The 27,177-nt window shown below is 35.5% G+C and overlaps 1 protein-coding gene and 1 long non-coding RNA gene across 2 annotated transcripts in view; both read right to left on the reverse strand.

Moving 5' to 3' along the window:
* LOC136032933 (uncharacterized) overlaps positions 1-27,177 on the reverse strand; it is a 417,461-nt gene that overhangs the window by 228,716 nt on the left and 161,568 nt on the right. The gene's annotated exons all lie outside the window — the stretch shown is intronic.
* On the reverse strand, positions 796-27,045 carry LOC136032929 (BRCA2-interacting transcriptional repressor EMSY-like). The gene is made up of 4 exons (XM_065713398.1): positions 26,872-27,045; positions 9,859-10,033; positions 5,711-6,104; positions 796-1,703 (listed from the first exon to the last, which is right to left on the reverse strand). Exons 1-4 carry the CDS (start codon positions 27,000-27,002, stop codon positions 862-864), a joined length of 1,542 nt encoding a protein of 513 aa, XP_065569470.1. The 5' UTR covers positions 27,003-27,045; the 3' UTR covers positions 796-861.

A 27,177-nucleotide genomic window follows, 5' to 3' on the forward strand; every position in this document is an offset into this window, starting at 1 on the left:
CACCCCAGTATGGCAACCTCACTGCTCGGTATCTCATGCTTGAGATTGGTCACAGTAATGCGTATAATAGATGGTTTGACAGAGTTCACCAAATGTAGGAATTGGTCAAATTTTGTCCTGAGACCTAGTACTTAGCAATGGACTACCGTAAATAAGTCCGAATAGATTAGCCTTGGGTCTTCGATGAGAGTCAGTTCGGTCCAAGGCTTATTTTGATGAATTGTAACCAGGTAAGACACCTTGTCGAATATGTCGGTATAGATTGGGTGTTGGTCAAAACAGTTTGGACCGATTCTTAAGAAAAAAGTTGTGGCTAATATGTTAACTTCTTGATCTTATACTTCTAATGGATGGTGCCAATAGACCATCATTTTGAAAGAGTGGAGAGAGCTGAAAATTGCACCAAAATATGGACACTCGAGACTATTCACAATGTATTCATATAAAAACCACTCTGGAATATCTCTTACCTTTGTCGAATATTAGGGGCTACGTCAACCTCACTCACAAAAGAGTGACTTGATACAGTGTGTGAACTTTTGAGACTATCAAACAAACATTAAAATTGCAAAATAAATGTCTGATAAAAAACGAGTTATTAAAAATCTTCCTGCCTTCCCTTGAGTGTCACAGGTCACCCGGTAATGCGATAGATTGATAAAAAAAAAGAATATAAAATCAAAATTATGCACGTTGCCCGACAGAACCATCTGTCCTGAAAGAGTTAGCCTTCCTCGGGTGACCTTTTAATATTACAGAATATATCTGACGCCTGGATTATTCCTGAGTAAAAGTAAGACATTTTTTTCAAAAACAAAATGTAGAATATATTGTTTCTTGAAAAGAATTAAAAAAAAGAAATTATTTTGTAGCTTCAAAGTCACCAAAAGAAATTTGCACTTGTCCAGTATTTTGGCCATCCTCAAGCGAGCTGGCGATATACTGCAATATGTGTTTGGCATCTGGAGTGTTTTCAAGAAGTGTAACTGCTTCAGCCAGACTCATTTCTTCTTCATTTCCAGCTAGTATTTCAGTCCAATTAGGCTGAGAGGATGACCCAGGTTTAACAATAGCTCTTGAAGTAACTCCGCTTGAGGAAACTTCATGTAAAGGAGTCTGCGAGAGGAGCTTATCTTTTGAAGGTGTATATTGTCGTATGACCAATTTAGCTGAGCTTGGATCTAACGGACGGGGAGATGGAGCCCTGGCCTGGATGAGTCGTGGAAGTGGTGCTTTTTGTGGCAGCCTTTGGGAGAAAGACATAGGTGGCCGCAGAACGGCTTTCAAAGGATTAGGGGTGTCGCGAATCTGGATACTAGCATTTGAACGGGAAGCCATAGCAGTTGCCTGTGTTTGTGGAGAATTTGGACCTGATGATGTTACCACTCGAATTTGTGGTCGAAGAGGTGTCAATGTTCCTCGTTCTGGTTTAAAAGTTGCACGTATCTTCTGATCGAGAGGCAAATCTGGTAGGGAAGGTATTGGGAAAATTCTAGACATAGTTGACTTTGAAGTTTGTGGTGCCCTTAGCGGATCAGGTCGAGAGTTCATGGTCTCCGGTTGTCGAACTGGACGGATGTTTCCCCTTGCTGGCTGTTTTAGTTGGTCTGAAGGTGGCTGTTGCCTGCGAGTTGAACCAACAGATAAAGATTGCTGCTGAATGGTCCACTCCTCAAACGACTCAGAAAACGATGATAAAGTTCCTGAAAATGGAACAAAGAAATGTCTAGTATCTAAAAATTAGATTAAACAGAATCGTATTTTTAAATATATAGCTGACGTGGAAGTAAAGACAACGACTAACTGAAAATTTCAAAAACCAAAATATCTTTACAATAGGTAGTAGATTATTTATATAACGTATTAGAAATCGTTTTATTATAGCAATTATTTTGAATACAACTTTACACAATGAATGGTTGTGCTACTTAATATGAGTGCTTTCAATCAGGGAAGCGAAAACGCTAAAAGTTTTCTCGGTTACAAGCTTCTGCCTCATGGTTTTGATTCTGGAACGATTTGGATGTTAGCACCATTGAGTAGGCTATGTTCATCAACAATTAATGATGAGATGAGGGATTTAATAGCTTATTTAATAGAAGTTATCTTTTTTTAAGCTTTATTACTATTTAGTTTTATTTTTAAAACCAAATTTCCAGAGTGTGATTTGTGTTTTTTTTTCTGATTTTCACATCAGGAATACAATTTAATCTATCAGACAACATGTATATGTATAGGAGAATTGCAGTTTTCTGTTCTTGTTGGTTATGGTTTTATTATCCATTTTTTTATATGTTTGATTGCTAATAAGAATAAAAAGAAATCGATCAATTTTGTCCAAAAGCAAATGGAGGCAGAAATGCACAAACCATAAATCCTGTTAAACGCAATAGGGAAAATGGGATTGGAGATAGATTATATATAGAGAAAAAATAGAAAGTAAAATTAGGACAATACTGAAGAACTAACAGAAAATGAAAATTACCAAGTGGCAGTAGCTTCACTATATAAGACAAATTAAATTAGAAAAAAGGGAAGGAATAGATATTGAGCAAGAGCAGAAAGAGATTAGGGCATTGAGAAACACGAGAAAATTGCAAACCAACCAAGCGAAAGCAATCAAATCACGTTGCGAAAAAGATATTTCGAATGACGAAGAAACACATCAGAATAATAATTTACGATTTACGATTTGGGTCCTGGTTGAACTTCATTGAATTAGTGATTCTGGGACTGCTCTAATTTTTAATTTTAAAGATCGCATTTTATTATAAGTCTTATTTTATCTATTTAGGTGTTTTACTGAGGACGGCTCTTGGATGTAGAGCTGAAATATTAATTTAAGGTTTGAACAAATTTCACTGTCTCGGAAATTCTCTACTGGTTTACCTGTTGTTTGTTTTTATGATGGAAAGGGAGCATGGTCTTCGTTATTATTTACGTATGACTAAAAACTCGAAACAGCCAATCCGTCCTTAAAAACAGGTTCAAAGGACCCGCTCCCTTCAAAACAAGAATGTTCCCATAACCTATATTTTGAAATCCTTTATCTAACTTCGTCTGGTTAAGAGGACTAAATTTTCAGAAAATCAATACATGCTTACAGGCATGGCATTAATAATATACGAGTAACTATGGCTAAAGGTTGTTCGAATGAGAGGTAGACGTGATATTGACAGGGTGTGTATTATAAGCAAGATTTCTTAGTAGAAAGCATGGATCTGAATTGTTCAAATAAAACTTGGAAGTATTTACCCAAGATTAAAATGAAAATACTAAAAATAGACTTAGAAAACGATAAATCTTCAAATGCCCTAAAAAATTAAAATAAAAAAATTTGTCCTGTCATCCGGAAAAATGGACATTTTTTTTAAGACTGAAAATGAAACCGAAGGTAAGTCATGATGTATATCATAACTACCCAAGGACGACTTTCCGTGTCATGAAAGTCCCACGCTTCCATTTTTAAATTTGAAAATTTTCAGCTTTTCTGAGAGGCAGAAACGACTAGCGGAAAACTGTCTTACTATTATTATCGACAAGACAAGAATTTGGTAAACTTGGAAAGCTAACCGATCTCACTGGTGGAAAGTACTTCTGACTAGCAACACTAAATTCAAATTATTATGCTATTGACTTCAATAAAACTTCTAATTTAGACTTTCTTCTTTATTTTTTTTATCAATGACTACAAGAAGTGATTGGTAAACTTGAAAATCAATCACTGAGACCAACTGGTAATGCTAGTTTAACGAGAAAAGCTGATTGTAAAAACAGAAGCGTGGTTAATTTTCAAATAATTTTTTCAGTCGTTATTCATGACAATTTTTACTAATTGGTCTTACAACCCAGAATATTTTTCCAATAGTCTCTCGCGACTGGCAAATTTTAGCCGTTAAGACAGAACTTGTCGCGAATGAATACTTATAGTCCAAGCTATTTCCACACTAAGCTATATCTCTAAACACTAGGCTACAGAGTCTTTCAAGGCTGTATCTACTGGATTTAGTTTAACTCTATACCCCTACAATACTTTTGGTACTAGTAACTTTAAGTACGTATAAGTACAAGACGGTCTATTGGACATGTTTGCGTACCCTAACTACTAAAATAAGACAATAGAAAAAAAAGAAAAACCTGGCAGCACAAGTAAAGTGGTTTTTAACTAATATTAACTGACATAGCAATCATAATTGGCATTAAGTGAAAAAAAATACATATTGTATTTTGCATAAAAGGAATAAACTAATGACCGTTTTAAGCAGGAATACGCTGTGTTGAAAATTTAGTAGTTGAAGTGCATAAAGGTAAAAAATTAGAATAATTGTAACAAGAGAAGGGAAAAAGAACCGAGATTAAAAAAAAATATACACTAAGCAGATGCGATAATCAACACTAGAATGAAAAACGACTTTGCGGTATATTTCTTTCTTAATTTTAGGATCCATAGATTATTCTTAAAATTCAATCAGTCTTTAAGGGAGGGAAAAGACCAAAGGAGGGTTAGTATTGAAATTTTTCTGTTGATAGGAGACTCCTTGGACTAATCTTAAGGAGAGTCTATCCCCCCTCAGTTTACACGACCCAATTATAGTGACGGAAGGGATCAGAGAATTTGTCTGGGGATAGGGAGGGGGAGGTAAAGTAAAAAAAGTACCTTTGCCACTATTTTTGAATTTTTATTTTCATTATTTTGCTATTTTCCCAGGTTAAAGGGTCCTTCCAACCAATTCCTGTGAGCTGATGGTGCCCATCTAATTCCCCCCGCCCCTTGGCCAGAGGGAGTTACCTCCCAACCACCCCCACACGTAAAATTAAGCAGTCAAAAAGAATATTACAAACAGAAGTAATGAGAAAAAGAAGGGATTTTGGAATATTCTACCTACATTCAACAATATAGGTAGAATTTTTGGTGTGGAATATACTATAGTATTTATTTTTATATTTTAATTTCTTTTAATTCTCTTTTTTTGTATTTTGAAATAAGCCAATAATTGGCTTGCTTATTTGAAATACAGAATTCTATCGATTTTAAATTTGCTTGTGACTAAGTGTTATTTAAATTAAATTATAAAATACTGCCCATTAAGGGTTTCAGGCAGAAAAAAACCTTCTGATATACGCGTTCTCGATCGCAAGTGGTGAACTGGTATCATGTAATATAGATCTCAGGGCCAGACCAAGTCCACAGGAAGTAATTCCTGGTACTTTTTTTATTAGAACCTGCATTTCACTGCTCTTCAACCATAGGACAATCCTTCTACAGTTACCACTTATTTCATATCTCTAGATTATTTTCTTTTAACCCTTATCTCACCCTCTATGATAGCTAAACCTCCAGCCCCCAAAAACACCAAAAGAAGAATCAAAAGGAATAAAACACAAAAATAAATTCAATAAAATATTCCATACCATATATTCTACCTGTATTTTGGAATATAGGCAGAATTTTCCAGAATCCCTTCTTTTTTCATTCTTTTTATTTGTCTTCCTTTACCTTTGGCTGCACAATTTTACTTGGGGGCTTTTTAGGGGGTAATTAGCGATGGGGGGAATTTTCCTCGAGGAATTGTTCGTGGGAGTAGATTATTTGGGGGATTTAGCCTAGAACCAAGCAGATATACCAACAAGTGCCATATTAAAGAACACGAGATACAACTCTGTTCAGTTTTCTAAGTTCTTTAGTGCTAGTTAAGGAGAAGACACAAACCTTCTTCACGGGCTGTTTCAGGAACTTTATTCTTCTTTTCCTTCTCTTCCTCTATTTTTTCTGTAACTTCAGGTTGACTGGGTTGATCTTCTTTTCTTTTAACTTCATCGCTTTGCAATTCTTTGATTTTAATTTTCTTAACTGTTCGTTTCAATTTCGGCGTTTCATCTGTTACTTTTCTTTTCAATTTTACAGTTCCTTTCGTTTCCTGTTTAGTCTTTGCGGCTTCTTCAGCCATTCTTTTTCCAACTTCTTCTAAGGAGGGAGTTACTTGATCAGCTAGTAAAATAGCAGAGAAATCATTTGGTAGAGTAGGGGGACAAACAGGGGGTTGTCTGAGAACAGGAGGAACAGGTAGAGTAGATTCAGTGTCTACTAACTTTGAAAGATATTCCTGAAATAAAAAGTCGTGAAATACTTCTCAGAAAAAACAAAGATTCATGGTTAATTAGAAGTGGAAAGAAAATACACCTAATAAGAGCCAGACTTCTATGAAAATGCTAAAAGAAATAATAAGGGGAAAATGTATAAATGCTGCCACTTAGAGTTGAGCAATATAAGGAATTATTTACAATCCACTAGGCAAAGGTGCCCGGTATACCTCCGATCTTTTATATACTCCTGGTGTCCCGTTTCCAATTCGTTAATGCTTCCCGGCATTGCTCCACAACCAAATAGCACCCTTCCATCTGACAAATTCCCTTCAGTCCCTCTTGACCTTGCTCTGGCACTTCCTACAATTTCTCGCCATTTCCTATCAGAAAAATCAAAATGTTGGCCAGCTAAGTCAAATTGACACAGGGCGAAAATTGTGAAATGACCAATTTGTGTCCTAGCATAAAAAGAAAACAACCTTAAACTAATCAAAGATCATATTATTATTATTATTACACGGGCCAAGTCGCATACAATATGAATAACTGAGAGCTAACCACAACCTACCCCCCCCCTGTTATCCATCCCAGTCACCTTTCCTACATTTCTAAAAAAAAGCCCTTATCATTGATTTTAATGTTTATTTCAGAGTTTCGCCCTTTTTTATTGAGTTGGAATTTTTCTTCTTTTTTGATAAAACTTACAACATAGCAATTATACCTCTGTAGCAAACGAAAGCTCAAGTCCCCAGAATTGGAACAGCAAACACAGAAAGAGATTCGTTTTCCATTTTTCAAGTTTTGCCATCTATTTAGTACGCTTTAGGTAGCTCCCTATAGAATAAGTGGCCGTCTTGAAATGATCCTCAGTCAATGTTATCGCTAATATTAAATTTAGTAAATCAATTATATAATAGATAAAGATGATAAGTTCCTACACTGGCGATGCCTCCTAATCCCCAACAGAGACCGAAGACGAAGATCTATAACGAAATAACCGTATCAAACAGTTGGCGGTAACGAAATGTAGTAAGGAGGGACCCGGCTAAATAGTGACCAGAACTCTGAAAAAGGAATTTTGATACCAATATATACATCAAAAGAATCGAATTTTTATGCTGATTTTAAAAATATAAGTTTCATCAATTTTGGTTTTACAAATCAAAAGTTAAGAGCCTGAAAAAAATTGCCTTATTTTCGAAAACGGGGGAAACACCTCCTAAAAGCCACAGAATCTTAATGAAAATCACACCATCAGATTCAGCGTATCAGAGAACCTTATCGTACAGGTTTCAAGCTCCTATCCGCAAAAACGTGGAACTTTGTACTTTGTTTTTGCCAGAAGAAAGATCATGGATTCGTGTCTTTTTTTTCTTTTTCTTTCCAGGGGTGATCGTATCGACCCAGTGATCCTAGAATGTCGCGAGAGGGTTCATTTTAACGGAAATTAAAAGTTCTAGTGCCCGATTTAAGTGATCAAAAAATTGGAGGGCAAATATGCCCCCTCTGACGCTAATTTTTTCCAGTCACCGGATCAAAATTTTGACATAGCAATTTTGTTCAGCATAGTCGAAACGCTGTTGGTTAGCATCGGTTAACAAAATAACAGCATTTGTTACAAGAGTCTGGGACAACTTGCTCAAAAGTATCTCTGCTGTCCATTCTCTTACATCCCAAGCAAAAGAGTTTTCAGTATGGTTGGAGACATTTATGATGACAAACAAAGGTCTCTGAAAGGAGAAATGTGCTTTCTGCATTACAAACTTCTCCCCTTTGGACTGGGCTTATTAATTACTGTCCAGACTAGAACTATATCTGCTTTAGTTGCTTTTCTAATTTTTTTCTAAATAAATCTTTTCTGTATTATTTGGAATCCAGTCAATCATTGAGACTGTTCTTTTGTGTGTAATAGACCAGGGAGAATCATGTAAGTATGAATAGGGGCAGAGAGGGCAGGGTTTAAACTTTTAGGTAATTCTTTTTTTTAGAGGGGAGTTTGTTGGCAAATTATATTGGTATCATATTGGTACAATACTGATATATGGGTGTCAGTATTGGCCCCCACAAATTCATATTGGTCAGGCCCTAACCTTAAGTTTGTTTCCAAATGTGGGTCCCATTTGTCCAACTACAAATTTATATAACAAAGAACTCAGAAAAAAAATTGGCCCTTTTCCGGGCCAATTTATTTTATGGATGTAAGTTGCAAGCCAATAGAAAAAAGAAAATTTGCCCATGCCCCCCAAAATTTTTTTTTGGCACAAAAGGTTCCCCTCAGTGGCTTATGGTTGCAATATGCAGGTAATTCAAGAAAAAAGTTGTTTGGTAAACTTTTAGGTTCAATTTTCAGGAGGATCAGCTGACAATGTAGATCAGGAGCATAACAGTGTGATTGAACGATTGAACATACATTACCTATCTGATGCTACCTTTCAGAAGAACCTAACAAATAGTTTGGACAATTATTCAGGATTTTAAAAATGTCAGATATGATCTTCAAGCATGACAGCAAGGTGAACACACTACTTAAGTCTTTTTGGTAAAAATATAGTTTTGGGAATCTTTGCTATCTTGGTAAGTAGTTGAGCTAGATGAATGAAACTATCAGGAATGCATCCATCGAGGGGCTCGATGTTACAGCAGCGGTGGCGCATACAAATATTTGAAATTCTGTCGGAGTTCTGAATCTTCAAAAATTTACGTAGATAGCGGTGATAAAAGACGCCCATATCATGAAGATGAACCACCTTCACTGGCCAAGTCTCGACTGCACAGAAGAAAACAATGGAGCTGTGCAAAGATAGGTTTAGCTTTGTTGATTTTACCCATTAAACACTAATGGCTAGGACTTCACAGAACACTCGAACGAACCCGAAAAAGGTTTGGCCTGGATTAGAAGTTGATGTACAGAAATTCAATTGTGAGTACGAGCTCTGGCAAAAAAATAAGGTGCACAGAAAATCCTATTTCAGGCACAAAATACATGACATTAATAAAGGGAGTACAATTTACCTTTGATATTGAACCACAACCTTATCGAGTTAAATCTATCACTACACCAGGCACCAAATACAGACACGTGGCTACGTAGACATCATTGTTTAGATAAATCCCATCCACATGCAAAATTTGGTGCTGGGCAACAATAAGTTACAGATAAGGATCTGGCTTCAGAGTCTAGAACTTTAGGTCTAAGATTTTGAATTCCCCAAATCAGGAAGCTTCTTTAACCACTATACCTGTCATCTGTTCTTAAGAGAGGCGCTCACAGGTAAGTCTGGCTGGGTTTCCATGCCTAAGCAATTGCATGCCCAGACATAAATGTTTAGGCATGGAAGGGTTGCTGGATGTGCATGCAAATACTGCTTAAAAAGCGTTTTGTGAATCACAAAATGCTTCACAAATCACACATAGTGATGCATAAAACCACAAATTTCCCTAGGACACGCTTATTTCCCTATGTTTAAGTGGTCAGACCAGGAGAATATCTTGCCAAACCTCACCTTTTTCACTGTGTAAGCTGGGTGAAAATATATCTATTATCTTTTTAGGCCCAATTTAGTGTGGGTTCTCCTGAAATTTGCTTGTCAAGACTTTTGAGCTTTTCTGAATATGTATAATCTAATCTGAAAATGTCCATCATATTAATTTAGGCTCACTTTTTTGAAGGTTCTCATGAAATTTGCTTGTCAAGACTTAATAAGCTTTTCTGAATATGCTTATTGATAGTATATAATTAAAGCACCAGAAGTTTTGTTTGAAGCCTATGCATACCTGAAGAGTCAATGACATCCTAGGACTTTTCCGCTTCAACAATTTAACATTTCTCCTTCCTTCTCTAATCCAACTGTTTTCAGTGCCTGGTCCAGCAACTTTTTCAGCAATATTTGTCAGCTTTTCATCATTAACCGCTCGTCTAATTTCAGCCTTGTAACGATCATGATTCAACCTACAAAAATATACTTCAATCATCCTTATTTCAGGCATTATATAAATAATTGCTGAGAGTATCCATATAGTTCCAAGAATGTCCACAGTGGAGAGCAAGAGGACTACTTTTACCCGAGAAGGCTATAAATACTCCAAAATACAAAATTGCATTTAATGAAAATGGGACTTAGCAAATTGTTGTTTCTCCAAAACCTTTGACACATTCCCAAGCAAATTTTGGGCATTTTGTCTGCAGTAATTTGAAAATTGGTATGTTACACAACCTTAATTTCCCAAGATAATGAAAAGACCAACATGATATTGTCTATTATTATACTATTAAATAAATAAAAAAATTTTGTGTAAAAAAAAAAGGTTTGGATGAACACACAAATTGCGGCAAAAATGCTTGACTATTAACATAATTATGAAGTTCCACTTCAAACAAAGCGCGAGATTTTCAGATTTCTGATATTAAGTTTATGGGGAAAGAAGTAGGATTTTGGAGGGCCACAAGCCATGGAAGCAAGAACGGATCCAACAGAAGACTACCCGGTCGGGATTTTAATTCACAAAGTCCACTAGCAGAGAAGACCCAAGTTACAAACAACTCAGAATATGTTCAAACCAGATATGAAATTGGACTAAAAAATAGCTTGATACACTATGCTTATATATAGTATATTACTACTCTACTCAAGAATCATGTAATCACCATGTACAGTTTCATTACATATCATTGGCTTCTTACTTTGCTACAGTGAAAGTAAGCGACTGGGCTGTAAGTCACCGTGTTTGTTGACTGCAAAAAGAAGGTAATAGAATGCATTCTAGATGAATGTGAATAAAAAAAATATCCTCTGGATTGAACTTGACACCCCATCCTCTCCCTCATGTACAAATATATAGCCCGAATTATATATTTTTCCCATTGGTTTTCTGAATATCAATTTTATCAAAGTTGATTTAAGTTACAGGTAAATTAGTTAGGTAGTTAAGTTAGTTAGATAGTTAAGTTAGTTAGTTAAGTTAATTATGTAGTTAAGTCAGTTAGGTAGTTAGGTTAGTCGGGTAGTTAGGTTAGTTGGGTAGTTAGGTAGTTAAGTTAGTTAGGAAGTTAAGTTAGTTAGGCAGTTAAGTTAGTACGGAAGTTAAATTAGTTAGATAGTTAAATAAGTTAGTTAGCTAGATAGGTTAATTAAGCAAGTAAGTTAGTTAGGTACTTAAGTTAGCTAGGTAGTTAAGTTCTTTATCTATTAAAATTTTATACTAAGTAAATGAATCAAATAATAGCGCCTATTAAAGTATATGATTTTAGACCTTCAAATAGTCGATCGCATAATAAACATCTGCTAGCACATCAATGGCCTTTTAGCTTATTTATTTATGGAAATTCGGGTAGTGGTAAAACTGATTTACTTTTAAACTTAATAGAAAATTATTTATATTTTGATAAAGTTTGTTTATATGCTAAAGACCTTGAAAAGAAAATATCAAGACCTAATTCAAAGTATAAACTTATTAGAAGGAAAAAGTGGGCAGAATATGTTATTTGCAAGCAATGATAAAAACGATATTGTAGAAGTAGATGACAGTTATCTGTAACGATTCGTAACAGTTAAGGACCAGAACCACATTGAAGATTTATTCGTGATAGGTAGAAAACGAAATGCATCATAGTATATATGTCACAAAACTAATCTTGATACCTTTAAAATCAAATACTTAAATTGTAATTATTTTCATTTCAAATGTTCTAATCCAAGCGAAATTGATAGAATCAGACAAAATCATACATCTGACTAAAAAAAAGAAAAATGTCTCAACTATTTTAATCATGCTACAAAGCATTATGAATTTTTACTTATTGATGTGAAAACAAATAAAGAGTATCTAAAATATAGAAACAACTTTGACATAACATTAAAAAAAAAATCATTGACGTGTGTTTTATATACTACTGATGTGTAGTGACGTGTAGCCTACTATACTACGTACAGAATAAAATTGGTTACAATTTATTTGTATAATCAATGAATAAATTTAGAAGTTTAGGAAGTAAAACCAGTAAAGATAACAGTGAAAGTAGATTACACAATGATAATGGTAATCTTGATTTCCAGGGTAAGCCTTTAATTAATTTAGGTGATGCAATATCAGACAATGATGCTATTACTTTACAGAATGTGAAAATTATTTTAAACGATTTCAAGAGTGAAGTTGTTAACCAACAAATTCTTACAAATCAGTATTTAAGTGAGGATATTAATAGATTAACTGACATTTATCAATCACCTGACAATATGTTGCCTAGGGTCGATGGTGCAGGATTATTCGTAAAAAATACTTAGAAAATAACAAAAGAACATGTAAATGTGAAAAAATTTAAGAGTTGAAAATGTTGCAAACCCAGAAAATGATACAGATGCAGTTATTCCTTCAAGCGTAAACGATTTCAAATAAGAAATTATTAAAGATCAAATCCTAAACAATCTGAAATTAAGCAAAAATATTAGCAAGTATACTAAAATTTATCAATCACCTGACAATATATTGACTAGAGTTGATGACAAAGAGCTATTAGTAAAAAAATACCTTAAAAGTAAGACATTAATGTAGAAAATAGAAGAATTAGAAATGTTAAAAATTAAAAAAAATTGTACAGATAGGCCTACAGCTAATCTTTCAATGTTATTCGTATACTCAAATGGTTTTATGCAGTTACCTGAATATTTAGCTAGTTTTAAAAATGCAATAATAAATACACTTGAACAAGATCCCAATGAAGCGTTTCAAAATAGAATGAAAGGAAGATTGAAGTAAAATAAATAATATTATAATTTTTATTAAATGAAATAATTCACTAATAAATGTCAAGTTTTATTGAGTATACAATTTATCTATCCCCTTTTCAAAAAAACTAAATTAAAGAATGTTTTAAGGCTAAACAAAAAGGTCAAATTCGTGTAAATCAAAGCAGAAAAATGACAGAGAACCTGTTAATTTTTTTTTTTTTACCAAAGGCAAGTAAAAAAAATAGAAAAATGTAAGAAAGAAAATAAAGAATGGGATACTGATGTTTTGTACACACAGTTGGTCCAAAAAGGAGGATTGTTGCCGTTTTCAACATCTTTAGCTTTTCCGCGAGAAAAAAAAGCTGTTTTAAGAAGTGTTGCTGTGCAGCAACACATACCTGCGTACGTTCCTAAGGCTGCACAGCCTTAGGAACGTACGCAGGTAAAAACTTTGCTGATAAAATTACTGGTAACTCTGGTGGAGCTTTAAAATCACCTGGGAAAATTGGTGGAGCTTCAGAATTATCTGGGAAAATTACTGGAGCTTTAAAATTACCTAGCGCTACACAAAAAGTTGGAGGAGCTTTAAGATTTCCACATACACATAAAATCATTCGAGTGGGAAACAATGAAGTTCCTAAAAGATGTGGAAGACCTGGAAAAACTTGTTGATACCGTAGTTTCACCCCCTTATCCAAAAACAGGAGGTGCATAAAAAAAGAAAATACCAAATGATACCCTTAACAAATATTGATAAAACTGCTGAATTACTACCACATTCCTTACTATAGGAGGTGCATTTTCTCCGTGTACCTTACCAAACAAAATCAATAAAAAGAATGCGGTGTAATTAATTATGATGTAAGTGGTTCACCTGGAACTCATTGGACTTGTTATTTCAATGGTCCTATATACCTGTTTGTAGAATTCTTTGATTTGTTTGGTATTCCACCAGGAAATGAAATAGTATAGTTTTTGAAGACTTCATATAAACCAATTACTTATCATTCCAATCCAATACAAAATTTAAGTGATGTCAATAGTGGGCATTTATGTGTGTAGTACATTAAAAAAGGTTCAAAGGAGTGGATCCCCAGAATTTTATCCAAATTTTATTCCTTAATATAAATGGGAGAAGAATTAGAGAAACGATTATTTGTTTATCATTCAAGTCTATCATAAATATTATGAAAATGTCAATAACGCTTTCTCAATATCCAAATTTATATTTAGTGTTTGAGGTTTATCTACTTTCACTGTGTTATCCCTTGCTTCTTTAAGTCTTGGCAGAGTTCTGATTGAAATACTTGGAAAATATCTAAGAATAGCAGAAAGAAAAGCTGAGTATAAAACTGCTTATTCATTCTATTCAGAATTTCTTGCTATGTACACATCAGATGAATTGAGAAATGAAGAAATAATCAAACGAGAGAAAAAATTGTAATGTTTTGCGTACAAAACATTACAATTTTTTCATCATGAAAAATATACAGCGATTGAAAAATTCTTGGGAAGAAAGCCAGAAGCAGTAAAGATAATAAAAATTATTTTCAATTTAGAAAATTAATATATTAAAATCATCACCTAATAAATAGAGAACCTTTTAAGAGAAAATGAAATCGAAAATAAATACAATCGAACCATAAAAAGAAGACTTGGATCTAGGAATTAAACATGAAATTAAAGCCATGAAATGTGTAAAAACTAAATCTGGAAATAAACTTGTTATTACTATTAATTTTAAAGATGAAACGGATGACAGAAACGTGTAAAATCTAAATATGGAAATAAACTCGTTATTACTATTTATTTTAAAGGTGAAACAGATGACATCTTTGCACCAAAATGATTTGATTCTACAGCAGCTAATTTTGAAAATAAATCTGTAAAATTAGATAGAGGTCTGATTTTAAAGGTTACTGAAAGAAAAGGGAAACATAATAAAATTATCTAGATATTGACATTAACATAGCATATCAAACTATCCTTTAAATATTAAATTATACCAGTAGTATATAAATATAGTAGTTCATAATATAAAATATTGAATATAAGTAAAATATGTATCAAATTCTTATTTCACAAGACCTTTTTTTTATGGTAAAAGGTATGAGGGAAATTGTTAAAATGTTGTAGATTTTCATTTAAAATGCTTCAAATTCAATTGAAAAGGGGGTGAATTTAATTCATTTGATGAGTGTCCCAGAACATATACTTACCACACTAATATTGCGGAATTTAAAAGTTGCAACCTATTTTTTGTCATCACACATAAATACTTATTTTGGTTTCAAACATAACATTGATAGAATATAAGCAAATGTAATATAATCTATGAGCTCATTCAATCTGATTCATTCATTCACATGAACAATCTGAGTGTTGAGTATAGTAATTAGAATAACCAAAGATTGATTTTGAACTAAGGACTCATAGTTTTAGCTATAATCATTCTGCATATAATGAAGCAGGAATTATTGTTTTTAACCCTTTTATATAGCCAAAAGTAAGAAAAAAAGGTCTCATGTTTGAGGATCTTTAATGGGCTTAAAGTTGAACCTCCAAGCTAAGTGATTATTATATTCAGAAAGAGCAAAAAAAGGCACCAAGTGGTATGTTCACCTTATTTGTAGATCAGTAATATAAACTGCCCCAATATACCTGGTTTTCATGGGTCAAGAAAGCATCAAACCCATTTAAAAGAAAGAAAACATGATGCATGACAAGATGATAAATGTTAGACCAATATACTATTCAGGACTGTATCTAGGACCAACAGAGGTGAGGGCATGCATTGTGAGAAAAGTGACCATGATATTTAGAGAGATCCACCTTTAGACTAAGGTAGGCCTATTTAATACTAGCCCAGGACTAATGCCTTTACTAGTTAACATTTTTCTTCATAAGCATTCAACAACTAAAGAAGTACCATGGATTGGGAACAAAACTTATAGTAAAGTGTGGCTTTTATTTTATTTATTCTAAACAAAAATAAAGTAAGCCATAGGCTTGGCTTGTTACAAATTAACAGTAAACAAAATAATAGGCAACAATAAACAAGACAATATACAAGAGCTGAACCCCTGGGTATTAATTGGTACCACAATAACTAATAAACTCCTTAGGCTGAAGACATTACAAAAAAAGAGCAAATACACCAGAATGCAAAAAGAAGCATTTTCATTAAACTCTTTTTAGGGGCACTTAGTAAAAAAAAACAAAAAAACATACAAATACCATAAAAATTATGATTCTATGTACTGCCCTTCATAAAAAGAGGTTCCAACCAAAGCTGTTTAAAAACAGCTTTAACTTCATTTTGAAACAAAATGATCAGGTAACACTGGATAACGAGTAGTCATGCAGGAACTGGAAATACTGCTGGATGATCCAGATCAGTAACAGGTGTCAGTTCTCATCACTCATGGAGCAACACAGATCCATTGGACCTTATTGCTTTGAAGTGCGAATTAGGGTAATTAAGGTAGTGTTCCATGATCTGGCAGACTGATTTACAAAAGAAGCCAGTCAAACCTTTCTTAAACCCCTTTCTGATACAATTTCAATGAATTTTACTGGGTGGATGAATAATAACTGATAATAATATACTGAATAATAACTAAACAGATAGAAATAACTAAAAGACAAATTATCCACACCTTTAATAATTCAAAATGCATTAACTAAGTCCAATCTATTCCTCCTGAATTGCAAAGATGGTAAGCTCAAATATCTTAGTCTATGCTCATAAGACAAGCACTTCAAATAAGGAACAAATTTTGATGTTCCTTCAGTTTTCATCTAGCATCCAACGTGTGAGGATCTAGTGTTGTTAACTGTTGAGCCAAGTTTTTTCAGCCGGACCATTAACCTCTTAAGAAACAATGGTCAAACAAAGACTAGTTTGTCCCGAATGTAGGCTTAGAGTCTTTTCAAACTCTGTGAAGTGTGGAGGGTGCAATTGCTCGTTTCACGCAGGAGCGGATAAATGTGCCAGAATTGATACAGCTAATTGGAGTGAGAGCTGGTGTTGTCCTGACTGCTCCTCTAAGAAAATGCCAATCAATAAGGTAAATCCTTTAAATTCACCAGTTTTACCTTCACCTCGCACCCCTCGTTCTCCAAATTCAAGAGCTAGGATGCTTAATATCTTAAAAGAGCTCAAATCGCCGGTGCTCCCCCCTTCACAGAAGTTGACTCTAGCCTCTCCCTATTTACAACACGAAGTGACGTCCCCCCCTTGAAGTTTCTTGTCAGACTGAGTGCCAGGCCTTTTCTTCCGTCGACCCATCCTATACTCTTAACACCACCATTGGAAAATTACGCACCTGCTCACGTGAGGTATCGGTTCAGACCGAACCTTACTCATATGTTACCAGAGAAAATTTAACGTATCCAAATCCCTGTGTTAAAGATTTTGCTTGCCAGACAAATCTTGATATTCTTAAACCATTAAAAGACAGACTAGAAGAGTTATTAAGCTACATTTCGACCGTAATTTCTGAACCCCTATCTGTAACTCAAAACAGTGATATAATAAAGAATAATGAAGTCAATCAAGTGAAAATAAAAAATTCAGAAAATGCTATATTACCCTACGTAAATTCATTTGAGAGATCAAGGGCGTTTGAACCACTGACATACCAGGTGATTAGCAATGACATTGACCGGAACAGTCAAGTTAATAATGTTGAAATGAAATCAATTATTCATGAACGTAATCCCACTGACAAATCCTCTATTCGTATGGTAGAGGATCAGGCTCCCGAATACAGGAATAACTTAACGGCTTCCGGTTGTATGCTGAATTTGAAAGAGGATAATGACACTTTTGTTTTAAAGACTAATAAGGTTACTACGAAATCCGATGCAGATATTGAAATTGTTAATGAGAAACTTGTAGCATATGAAAGTGAAGGAAACGGAAGAATTGTCTGGAAAAAAAATGGTGATCAACGTGTAATTGAAAATCAGGAATCAACGAAATCAGTTTGCAAGGATTTTTTACGTGCAAAATGTAACCACGGAAAAAGATGTAATCGGCTCCATATTTGCAAATATTTTCTGACGGGTTCTTGCAATAAATGTTCGTGCTCGTTTGACCATGTTTCAATTTGTTCTGTTTTTATGTCGGGCCGTTGTTTCGGTTGCGACAAGTATCATGTTTTTATACCAAAGTCGTTTAGTAGGTTATTCTCTAAGCCACAAGCTATACCTTCCCATGTGTACGATGTTAGTTCTAAGAATTTGACAAAAAACGGGTATGGATTTCGGAGGGAGGCCCCACCCTTTTTAGGCCAGCGTCGAAAGCACTCACGACCCCATCCTCCCCCTTGTTATCTCTTCCTCCTCTCCGTATACAGAAGCCCTATTTCCGTCCCCCTTACAGTATGCTGCCCCATACCCTCCCTACTCTGCCACAAACCAGCAATTTCTTGCCGGACATGAATCAATATTCCTAGCCAGCCCCCCTTTCCCAGCACCTTACGAAACCCCACCCCCCAGCCCATTCGTTTTATCCCTCGTGCCTACCCTGTAAACGTGACTCAGGTCTGAGACTTTTTACATTCAATAATTGTCATATAATAAGTCCTCGTGCTTCGTCCATATCCTTGCCCGTCCCCCCACATCCAAATCCCCAAAGCAAATCCTTCTCTTACCCCTCTTCTCCAAAGCATAATAAAATTAAATTAAAACCCTACCCAGGAAATTCTCAAACCCATCAAGTCTCCCTGTCGCGATTCCCCAATCGGTTTGTTTTTCCTAAACTTTTAGTTACTAATGCTGAAAGTCTTAATTTTGAAAAGCTTACTGAACTCGAGGTGGTTTCAAAATCAAATTTGATAGATATTATAGCTGTTACTGAAGTTCAATCCCATAACCCAGGGTCCCTACACCTGACAAATTATTCAGAGTTTATTAAACTCCGTCCTTCAGACCACCCACTCGGGAAAAAGGGTGGCGGAGTTTTGTTTTTTACTAAGAGTCACCTTTACCCAAAGGTTATTCAAGTCCCTAATTTATCCGAGTATCATGAAATCCTCTGGCTAAGTGTTAGACCAAAAGTACTCTCTCGTCCATTTAGTATTATTGCAATAGCTGTTTTCTATTACTCCCCAAATCAAAATATCGAGTCAAAACGTAATTTTACCCAGCAATTACAGGCAAGTGCTGATTTTGTTATTTCTAAGTACCCCAATGCTGGCCTTTTTTTAGTTGGCGATGCCAATGACCTTAAAATGGATTATTTTTGTGCTTCACTTAAAGTAAAGCAAATTGTTAAAACACCGACGACTCGGGGAAATACCTCTCGTGATGTTATTTTAACTAATATGTATATTTTTTACAGCCCTCCCTCAACTTTGCCCCCATTAGGTGGGAGTTATCATCTTTTCATTATTTTGTCCCCCTCCTCAAATTTTAAGCATACTTTCTCAAAAACTTATAGCACTTACCGCCCTCTTCAAAATTCTGGTCTTCTTTCTTTCGGTATGTGGCTGAGTACTGAAGATTGGTCCGACACTTATAGTTTACAAAACCTTGATGAGAAAACAGCCACGTTTCATAAAAAGCTAATTGATAAATATCAAATTTGTTTCCCAGAAAAAAGGTTTAAAAGGTGCTCAAGTGACAAACCCTTTATTAATCAAACAATAAAAACACTAATCAGAACCAAATTGAAGCTGTTTAAAAATGGTAAACTCGATCAAGCCAATATATTAAGAAAATCAATTAAAAGAGAAATTCGTAAATTGGCACGATCGTACTACAAAAATAAGATCGAAGAATTGTTTACTAATAAGCCTAAAAACTGGTATTCTGAGGTTAAAAAGCTATGTGGCAGGAGTCTTGACCAGCTTAATTTCAATTCACCTGAGCCCCCTGATGTTACTGCAAATAGTCTAAATAAATTTCTCACTTCCATTGTCCAGAGCCTTCCAGCATTGCCAATCCAATTATCAACAGGAGCCCCATCCCCCTTTTTCCCGACTGTTTCCCCGTCTGAGATTGAAAGAAGAATTGATAAACTAAGAAAGACAAGTGTTTGTTCTTTGGATATCCCGTTTCCCCTTATTAGAGCCTTCGGCGACTTCCTGTCTAAGCCCTTGTCTGTCCTGTTTAACGAAATTACTAAGTCTGGGCAAATTCCAACAATTTGGAAACAGGGTTTCATTACCCCTTTGAAAAAGGAAAACGGAAAGCCTGGCTTTGATGGCGTTCGACCTACTACACTTACTTCTATTTTTTCAAAATTGTATGAAGGATTCCTTGCAGATTGGCTAAAGGAAAAAATCCTACATCTTACTGACCTGAAGCAATTCGGAAACCTAAAATCAACTTCTACTTCCCACTACCTCGTTTCTCTTATTGACCATATCGGGAAAATCTTCAAAAAACCTAATTCCTGGCTAAACTTAATTTCTATTGACCTCCGGAAAGCCTTTGACCTTGTTAACCACAATATTTTAATTGAGAAACTTGAAAGCGAGTTCAATATTGATCCCTTACTGGTAAAATTGGTTGCCTCCTTTTTAACAAATAGATCCCAGGTGGTTAAATACCAGAACCATTACTCAAATCCTCTCCCTATCTACAATGGCATACCCCAAGGAACTCTCCTAGGCCCCCTCCTTTTTTCAGTCATGGTTGACAGCCTCGCGAAGGAAGTTCCTGACCGTTAGAAATTTGTTGATGACCTAACAATTGTTGAAAGTTGATTCAGAAATTTAATAAGCGACCCTATGAGTATTCTCAATGAAATTGGAAGTGAGGCTTTGGACCTAGATATGACTGTAAACCCCTCTAAGTCCATGATAATGCCGATTTGTTTCCTCAAATCCTCGCCCAGTTTTCTTAATCCTATCCCTCCTGAAATTTATGCATCCTCGGTTAAATTACTTGGAGTCACAATTTCTTCAAATTTAAAGTGGGATATCCACGTTAAAGATATCATCCATAAAGCTAATGCGTCTATCGCCCTCCTTAAGCTCCTAGGTAAATATAGCATCCCCCCTTCTCACTCCTTAAAGGTTGTACAAGTCTTTTGTCCGCCCGCATCTTGAATATACTTGTCTAGTTTGGCACCCTGGCATCTCCCGTAAAGAATCTGACAAAATTGAGTCAATCCAAAAAAGAGCCTTGCAAATAATTTTCAAAGAAGGCAAGGTGCCTTACTCTCTGCTCCTAAAAAAAGCTAGTTTGGAAACCCTTGAGCGAAGGAGGTCGTCGTTGTGCCTCCGTTTTTCAAAAAATGCAATAACGAACCCTCGGACGGCAAGTATTTTCCCCAAACGTCACTCACCATCCAGATTACAACAGCCTCGAGCTGTTTCTGAGCCTATCCCAGTTTTGTCTCCCATTCGCTGCATTACTTCCAGATATGAAAAAACCTTTGTCCCCTTCATCACAGAAAAAATAAATAAAATAGCCAACTAGTTTCCCCCACCTTTTTTTTTCATGTGAGGTGCTTTAGGTCGTTACACTAATTTGCTTGCCCCCCACTGTTTTGGTTTAGTTTCCCTTTTAAGTCATATATGTTTTTTCGTGTGTTTTATGCTTCGTTCTTTTTTTGTGAGTATTCGGAATTTTTTTAGTGTCCCTTTTAATTTGTAGATATATATGTTTATTTCTTGGCTTTTTTTTGTCCCCTTCCCTTTTTCCTGACTTATTTTTTTACTTTTTTTCTGACTTGTATTTTTATACATAATTTGATTATTCATTATTCTTACTGCTTTTTGCTTTGTTTGTTTTATTAGTCGACTCCGAAGTCCGAATTCGGCCCCCTGAGGGCTTGTGATAGTGATTTTTTGAAATAAATATCTTATTTTATCTTATCTTAATGTCCATTTTTGTACTTTTTTAATAAGCTGTGAATCAGATTTTCTTGTTGGATACCACATAGATGTGCAGTATTCGACTATCGGTTGCATCATTGTCTTACACAGCTTAGAAAAGCTTTGCAGGTTAAACTTTCTTTGTGCACAAAACAAACTGTAATTGGCATTATGTGACACAGCCACAGGGGCTGTCCTGGCCAAGGATTCAGGATCCTTTGTCTGAGAGGGGGAGGGTTCAAATCCTATTGTACCCAATTATTTAGTTTTGGATGGGGTCAGTGTTGTGACTGTGTAAGCTCAACCAGAGTCAACCCAGCTCAAAATGGGTACCTGGAAAAATCTAGGAAAGGTAAACTGGAAAGGTGTGCAAAAGCACCGGATGGTTGGCCCCCAGCCCCCCATTGCTCTTCCTGGCTGAAAGGCCAAGAAACAGAGATCAGCACTGCCAGTAGGGATGGTAAAGTCTAATGCTGTATTCTGTTTGTTTTTTTTTACACAGCTAATACTTGTTTATTGAACCTCAACTAATTATTAAAAACAATACCAAGGTCTCAAATGGAATCAACAGAACATACTACAACATCATCAATAGAATACTGGTATGCTGCTGCATTCACTAGATTACCTTAAATTGCAGCTTGGAGCAATATAAGAGTTTTTCTTTGTAGAAACTCCAGAGTTGATAACACATGACACATAGTTGAATACATACACTTGACTAGTGGTTTGATGTTGCTGATTCCGATTCGAGTGCTTCCAAGTTATACTTCCATTCTTGTTTTGACCATTCGTTGTCAAGATGGTTCTGGCAGCAATGGTATCTGGCAGTAATTTGTTCCAGAGGTTGGCAACACGGTTGGTAAGAAAATGGGCGTGTTGCTGCTTTGAGGAGAAATGCCTGGATAACTTCAAGTTATGCCCCCTTGTACGAGAATCCTGAGACGCCAGAGGAAGAAGACCAGGAACTGCCCCTGTATTAATAAGTTCATGAACCAGAATGGCATCACCCCGTCTTCTTCTATAAGCCAGAGTTGGGAGTTTCAGCTTGCAGAGCCTTGTAGGGTAAGGGAGCTCATGCAGTCCACTCACCATCTTAGTAGCTCTTCTCTGGACATCTTCAAGAATTTTAGCATCTTTTTTGAAAAAGGGGGATGCAAGGACCATGCCTGTCACAAGCCTTGGCTGAACAAGTCCTTTATACAAAAGGCTCAGAATTTTAGGAGAACAGGAGGAAATTGTTCTTTTTATGAGCCCTAGTGGTGAGCTAGCTGATGCTGCTGCCTTCTTTGCATGAGTGCTAAATTTAAGATCATTGTCAACAATTACTCCTAGGTCACATTCCTCCAATACTGGAGAAAGGAGCTGACCATAAAGAGAGTAAGTTGTGTTGATATTCTTGTGCCTAAAGTGTAAAACATGACATTTTGACACATTGAAAGTGAGTAGCCAAGATTTCGCCCACACGCTAAGGAGATCAAGGTCATTTTGAAGTTGGGAAGTATCTTCATGAGTTCTAGCTGGACCAATTACCTTGGAATCATCAGCATATAACGTCATCCTGCTTTTAAGCACTAGAGGAGCATCACTTATGAAAATATTGAACATGGTGGGGCCAAGAACACTACCCTGTGGAACCCCACTGATAACATTCTGAGAGGAGGATAGAATAAGATTGCCATCTGCATCAAACAGTCTTACATGCTGAACACGATTCCTGAAGAAATCCAGAATCCATTTAAGAATTTTTCCTCCAAACCAATAGATTGTAGCTTAAGCTCAAGTCTCTTATGACAAACTTTGTCAAATGCTTTTGAAAAATCAAGGAGGATCATGTCAACAGGGATTCCCAACTCCAGTAGTTTTGTAATATAGTCATATGACTCAAGCAAATTAGTGTCAACTGATCTGTTGCATCGGAAACCATGTTGAGAGCTGCTAAGAAGATGATTCCAATCAAGATGCTCAATAACTGCTTTGTTGACAATATGTTCAAGAAGCTTAACAACAAAAGAGGTAATACTAATAGGCTGGTAATTTTCCACAGAATCTTTCCTTCCCTTTTTGTGAATGGGGGTAATATATGCCACTTTCCACTCCAGGAAGCTTTGAGCTATCCAGAGATAGTCTAATGAGTTTTGAGAGTGGGTATACTATTTCTGTTCTGCACTCATGCAAGAGACAGGGGTGGAGGCCATCTGGCCCTGCAGATTTATTAACATCCAACAAAGTTAGCAGTTTCATAACAGACTCCTCAGTCAGCTCAAGAGGTGGCATTGGTCAAGTAACAATATATGAGGGGGGAGCCGGGAGCTTACTAGCAGTTTCTGATGTAAAAGCTCATGCAAATTGGTTATTTAGGATCTTGGCTTTAATAGCTGGGTCTGAAACTGTCTGACCATGATGAGTCAAATCAGGGACAGAGTGCCTATTTTGACATTTAACAGAAGCATACTGCCAAAACAGCTTGGGATTATTTTTTATATTTTCAGCTAACCTTTCTTCATGTCTCTTCTTCAGTTATTTGATGGAATTGGTGGCCTCATTCCGTGCCTTTTGATACTTCTGATAGTTTGCATCTGTTTTCTTTTTTTTGAAGTGTTTCCAGGTTTGATTCTTCCTATTCAGTAGTTTGCTAGTTAGACAAATCATGAAGGGTAGTGTTTTTGCCTGTCTCCTCCAAAATGTTCTAGTATGAGCTTTTCAAAAACTAGCAATACAGCTTTGAATTTCTGCCTAGATTCTTCAATATCTTAAGTGAATATGGTATCCCAATCAAAGTCAGCAAATCAACCAATGGATTTAAAATATCCTATAGAAGAGCCACACCATCTGGGGAAGATATACCCTTGTACAGCTTTACATCATCTGTAAACATTTTGAATTACTATGCTGAATTACCTCTGGCAAATCATTTATAAATATATACAAGAGAACTGGTCCTAAGCAACTACCCAGAGGAACTCCACTGAAAACACTACACTGGTTAGATAAGGCTTTGCCAACCCTGCAGAAAGATTCTGTATGATCTTTTCAACATGTTTAAGTGTAATGCCTGAATCATCATCATCATAATCATTTTATTTATAACCCATCAAAAGAAAACTGGGCAGAAAGCCCAGAAAAAGACAGAGTAAATATCAAGAAAACAAAAAACAGAAATAAAAACACATTTTGATAACTACAAACAAGGGAAAAATGGAAATGATGAAAGATGGGCAGACTTCTGGCATTCAGTAATGAAATCACAAATGCACTTCTAACATAGCTACTTATTCTTTGGTAAATACTGGGAGTATTAAAGTCACCAACAATCACAATTTTGATGAAACTAGAGAAAGGTAGGTAAGATAACTGAGTGGGCTCTCATCTTTTAAAGTACTATGAAAACTCTTTGAAGGGCTATGATAAATAACAAAATGAAGATTCTGAGAAATCTTGAATGTCTCAACTTCAAACCAACAAATTCATATCATTGATTCTTAAATTTAAAATCAACTTCTTTGTATTTATGTCCCAGGGAAGTAAATACATAAACACAGACACCTTGTCCATAATTTGTATTCTATATATTAAATCATGGCCACTTAACTGCTGAAAATGTACACAGGGACCAATATTGTCTTTTGGTAGAGCTTTAGTCACAGGTACTATATGGGGTTTTGACCTTCTATTTTCTAAACTCTCTATTTTGAAGATAAACAATCTGTATTTGTGTACAACACAGTAAGCTGCTTAGTCTGACATCTCTATTGATAAGAATTGATGAATCCAATTCTAAATTGCACTGACTAAATTCTGGGAGTCTTGGAATAGTCACATTGTAATTCATATAATCCAGTTTTAATACATTATTTAACTGATTGGCATGCCCTCAGTACCACTTCTATTCTGGCTATTCTTAGCCAGACTATTCTTTGGCATTAATTTCTTATACTTTCCCTTTATTTGCACCATGTAGATGTTTAAAGCTCTATTCTGTTGACTGGGGCAATTGCCCCCTGTTTTGGGCAGTATAGGCTACATTTTTTAATTCCTAATTTGGGTAGGTTGGGTTAATACCTTTTTTAATTCCTAATTTGGCTCACCAGCAGCAGCTCTTTTCTTGATTTCTTCTATTAGCCTAGTTCTTTTCTGTGTAGCCACTCTTCTTTTGAGGCAGGCTATGAGCATAGAAGCAAATATCTCCTTTTTGTCTGGGACTTTGTTAGATTGTCAATTTTAATTTTAAATGAACAAACTCAGAATAGACCAATATCAATTTGGGTAAAATTCTAGTTAATTGACTTCTTGTTATCTCAGAAAGGGTTAGGGTGAGGAAAATGAAACTTTCAGGGATGAATCTACAGACTAAAGTATGTCCTAGGAAGGTATTTTGAAGCAGCTACCTCCACTCCTTCTCCCTCTAGAGGGCCCTGACCTTTAAAATATGTGTTATAAAAGTGAAACCTTGCAAAATTCTGCTTAATTGAAGTACAACAAACTGTTTTCAGCTTTATAACTTTGCTCAATTCCATTTCATAAGGTTTTACAGATATGCAAATACATTTCCTAAATGCTGAAAAAAAACATTGATTTGGCTCAAAATTCTTCTCAAATAACAGGAAATACATTTTCAGAACTAAAGGCAGAGAAAAAGAAACTAGCCTAGTAACTGAAAATTAAGGTAAAATGTTGTTTTGTCTAAATTTCAATAGGTATTGACCTGTCATGTAGGCAAATTTCAGGACCCTCTAGAGGGAGAAGGAGTGTAGGTAGGTACTTTAAAATACCTTCCCAGGACATACTTTAGCCTGTAGACTCATCCCTGAAAGTTTCATTTTCCTGACCTAAACCCTTTCCAAGATAGCAAGAAGTCAATTAACTAGAATTTTACTTCAATTTGGAAGTTGTATTTCTGAAAATCTCACAAGAAATGTAGGTCATTGGTTTGGGGTGGGACACTATATGCAACTAAAATCGTTCATCTTTTCTGTCTTTTGTTCTGTAGTAGCACCATCCTTTGAACTGCTTTAAGACAGCAAAGCTTTTTGCTGTCTTAAAAGAAAATTTGAGTGAGATGGATGGAACCTTCAGGAATGGACTACAGAGCCTAAATTTTAACTTAAAAGAATTTTTTCAAGTTACCAACTTTATTTTTTCTCTTCTTCTAAAATGCAAAAGGCTAGAAAAGAACCAGGCGTACTTTAAACTAGCATTTTACTAACTAACTAGGGTAGCCTACTTACTTGAAAATATCAACTATGGTTAATAGAACTTCTTTCTTTTCATCTGTAAGACTTCCATGAGCTCTAAATGCCCCAACAATTGAAGAAAATGCTGTAGCTTCTAGGACTTTCAGAAGCCCAAAGGCGCTCATTTTTTCAACGTGCTACCGTGTTTAAATTGCCGCGTTTTCATATCCTTAAATTCTGAAGTAAAAGCTATGGGATTGAACATGCCTGAGAAAATATTACTTTGGTAATTGATCTATCTTCAATCTGTTAATTAATTGCCACTAAAATTTATTATTTTCATCGGTTATTCATTTCTGG

The sequence above is a fragment of the Artemia franciscana genome, chromosome 11, assembly GCF_032884065.1.
Source record: "Artemia franciscana chromosome 11, ASM3288406v1, whole genome shotgun sequence".
Classification (NCBI taxonomy): domain Eukaryota; kingdom Metazoa; phylum Arthropoda; class Branchiopoda; order Anostraca; family Artemiidae; genus Artemia; species Artemia franciscana.

What these genes read in the sequence shown, in the direction of transcription:
- LOC136032929 (XM_065713398.1), bottom strand. Translation starts at nt 27,002, where the DNA reads ATGAGCGCCTTTGGGCTTCTGAAAGTCCTAGAAGCTACAGCATTTTCT. An exon ending in ACCATAGTTGATATTTTCAA is followed by an intron (nt 10,034 to 26,871) that starts GTAAGTAGGCTA and finishes ATATTTTTGTAG; the next exon opens with GTTGAATCATGATCGTTACA. An exon ending in GGATGTCATTGACTCTTCAG is followed by an intron (nt 6,105 to 9,858) that starts GTATGCATAGGC and finishes TTTTTATTTCAG; the next exon opens with GAATATCTTTCAAAGTTAGT.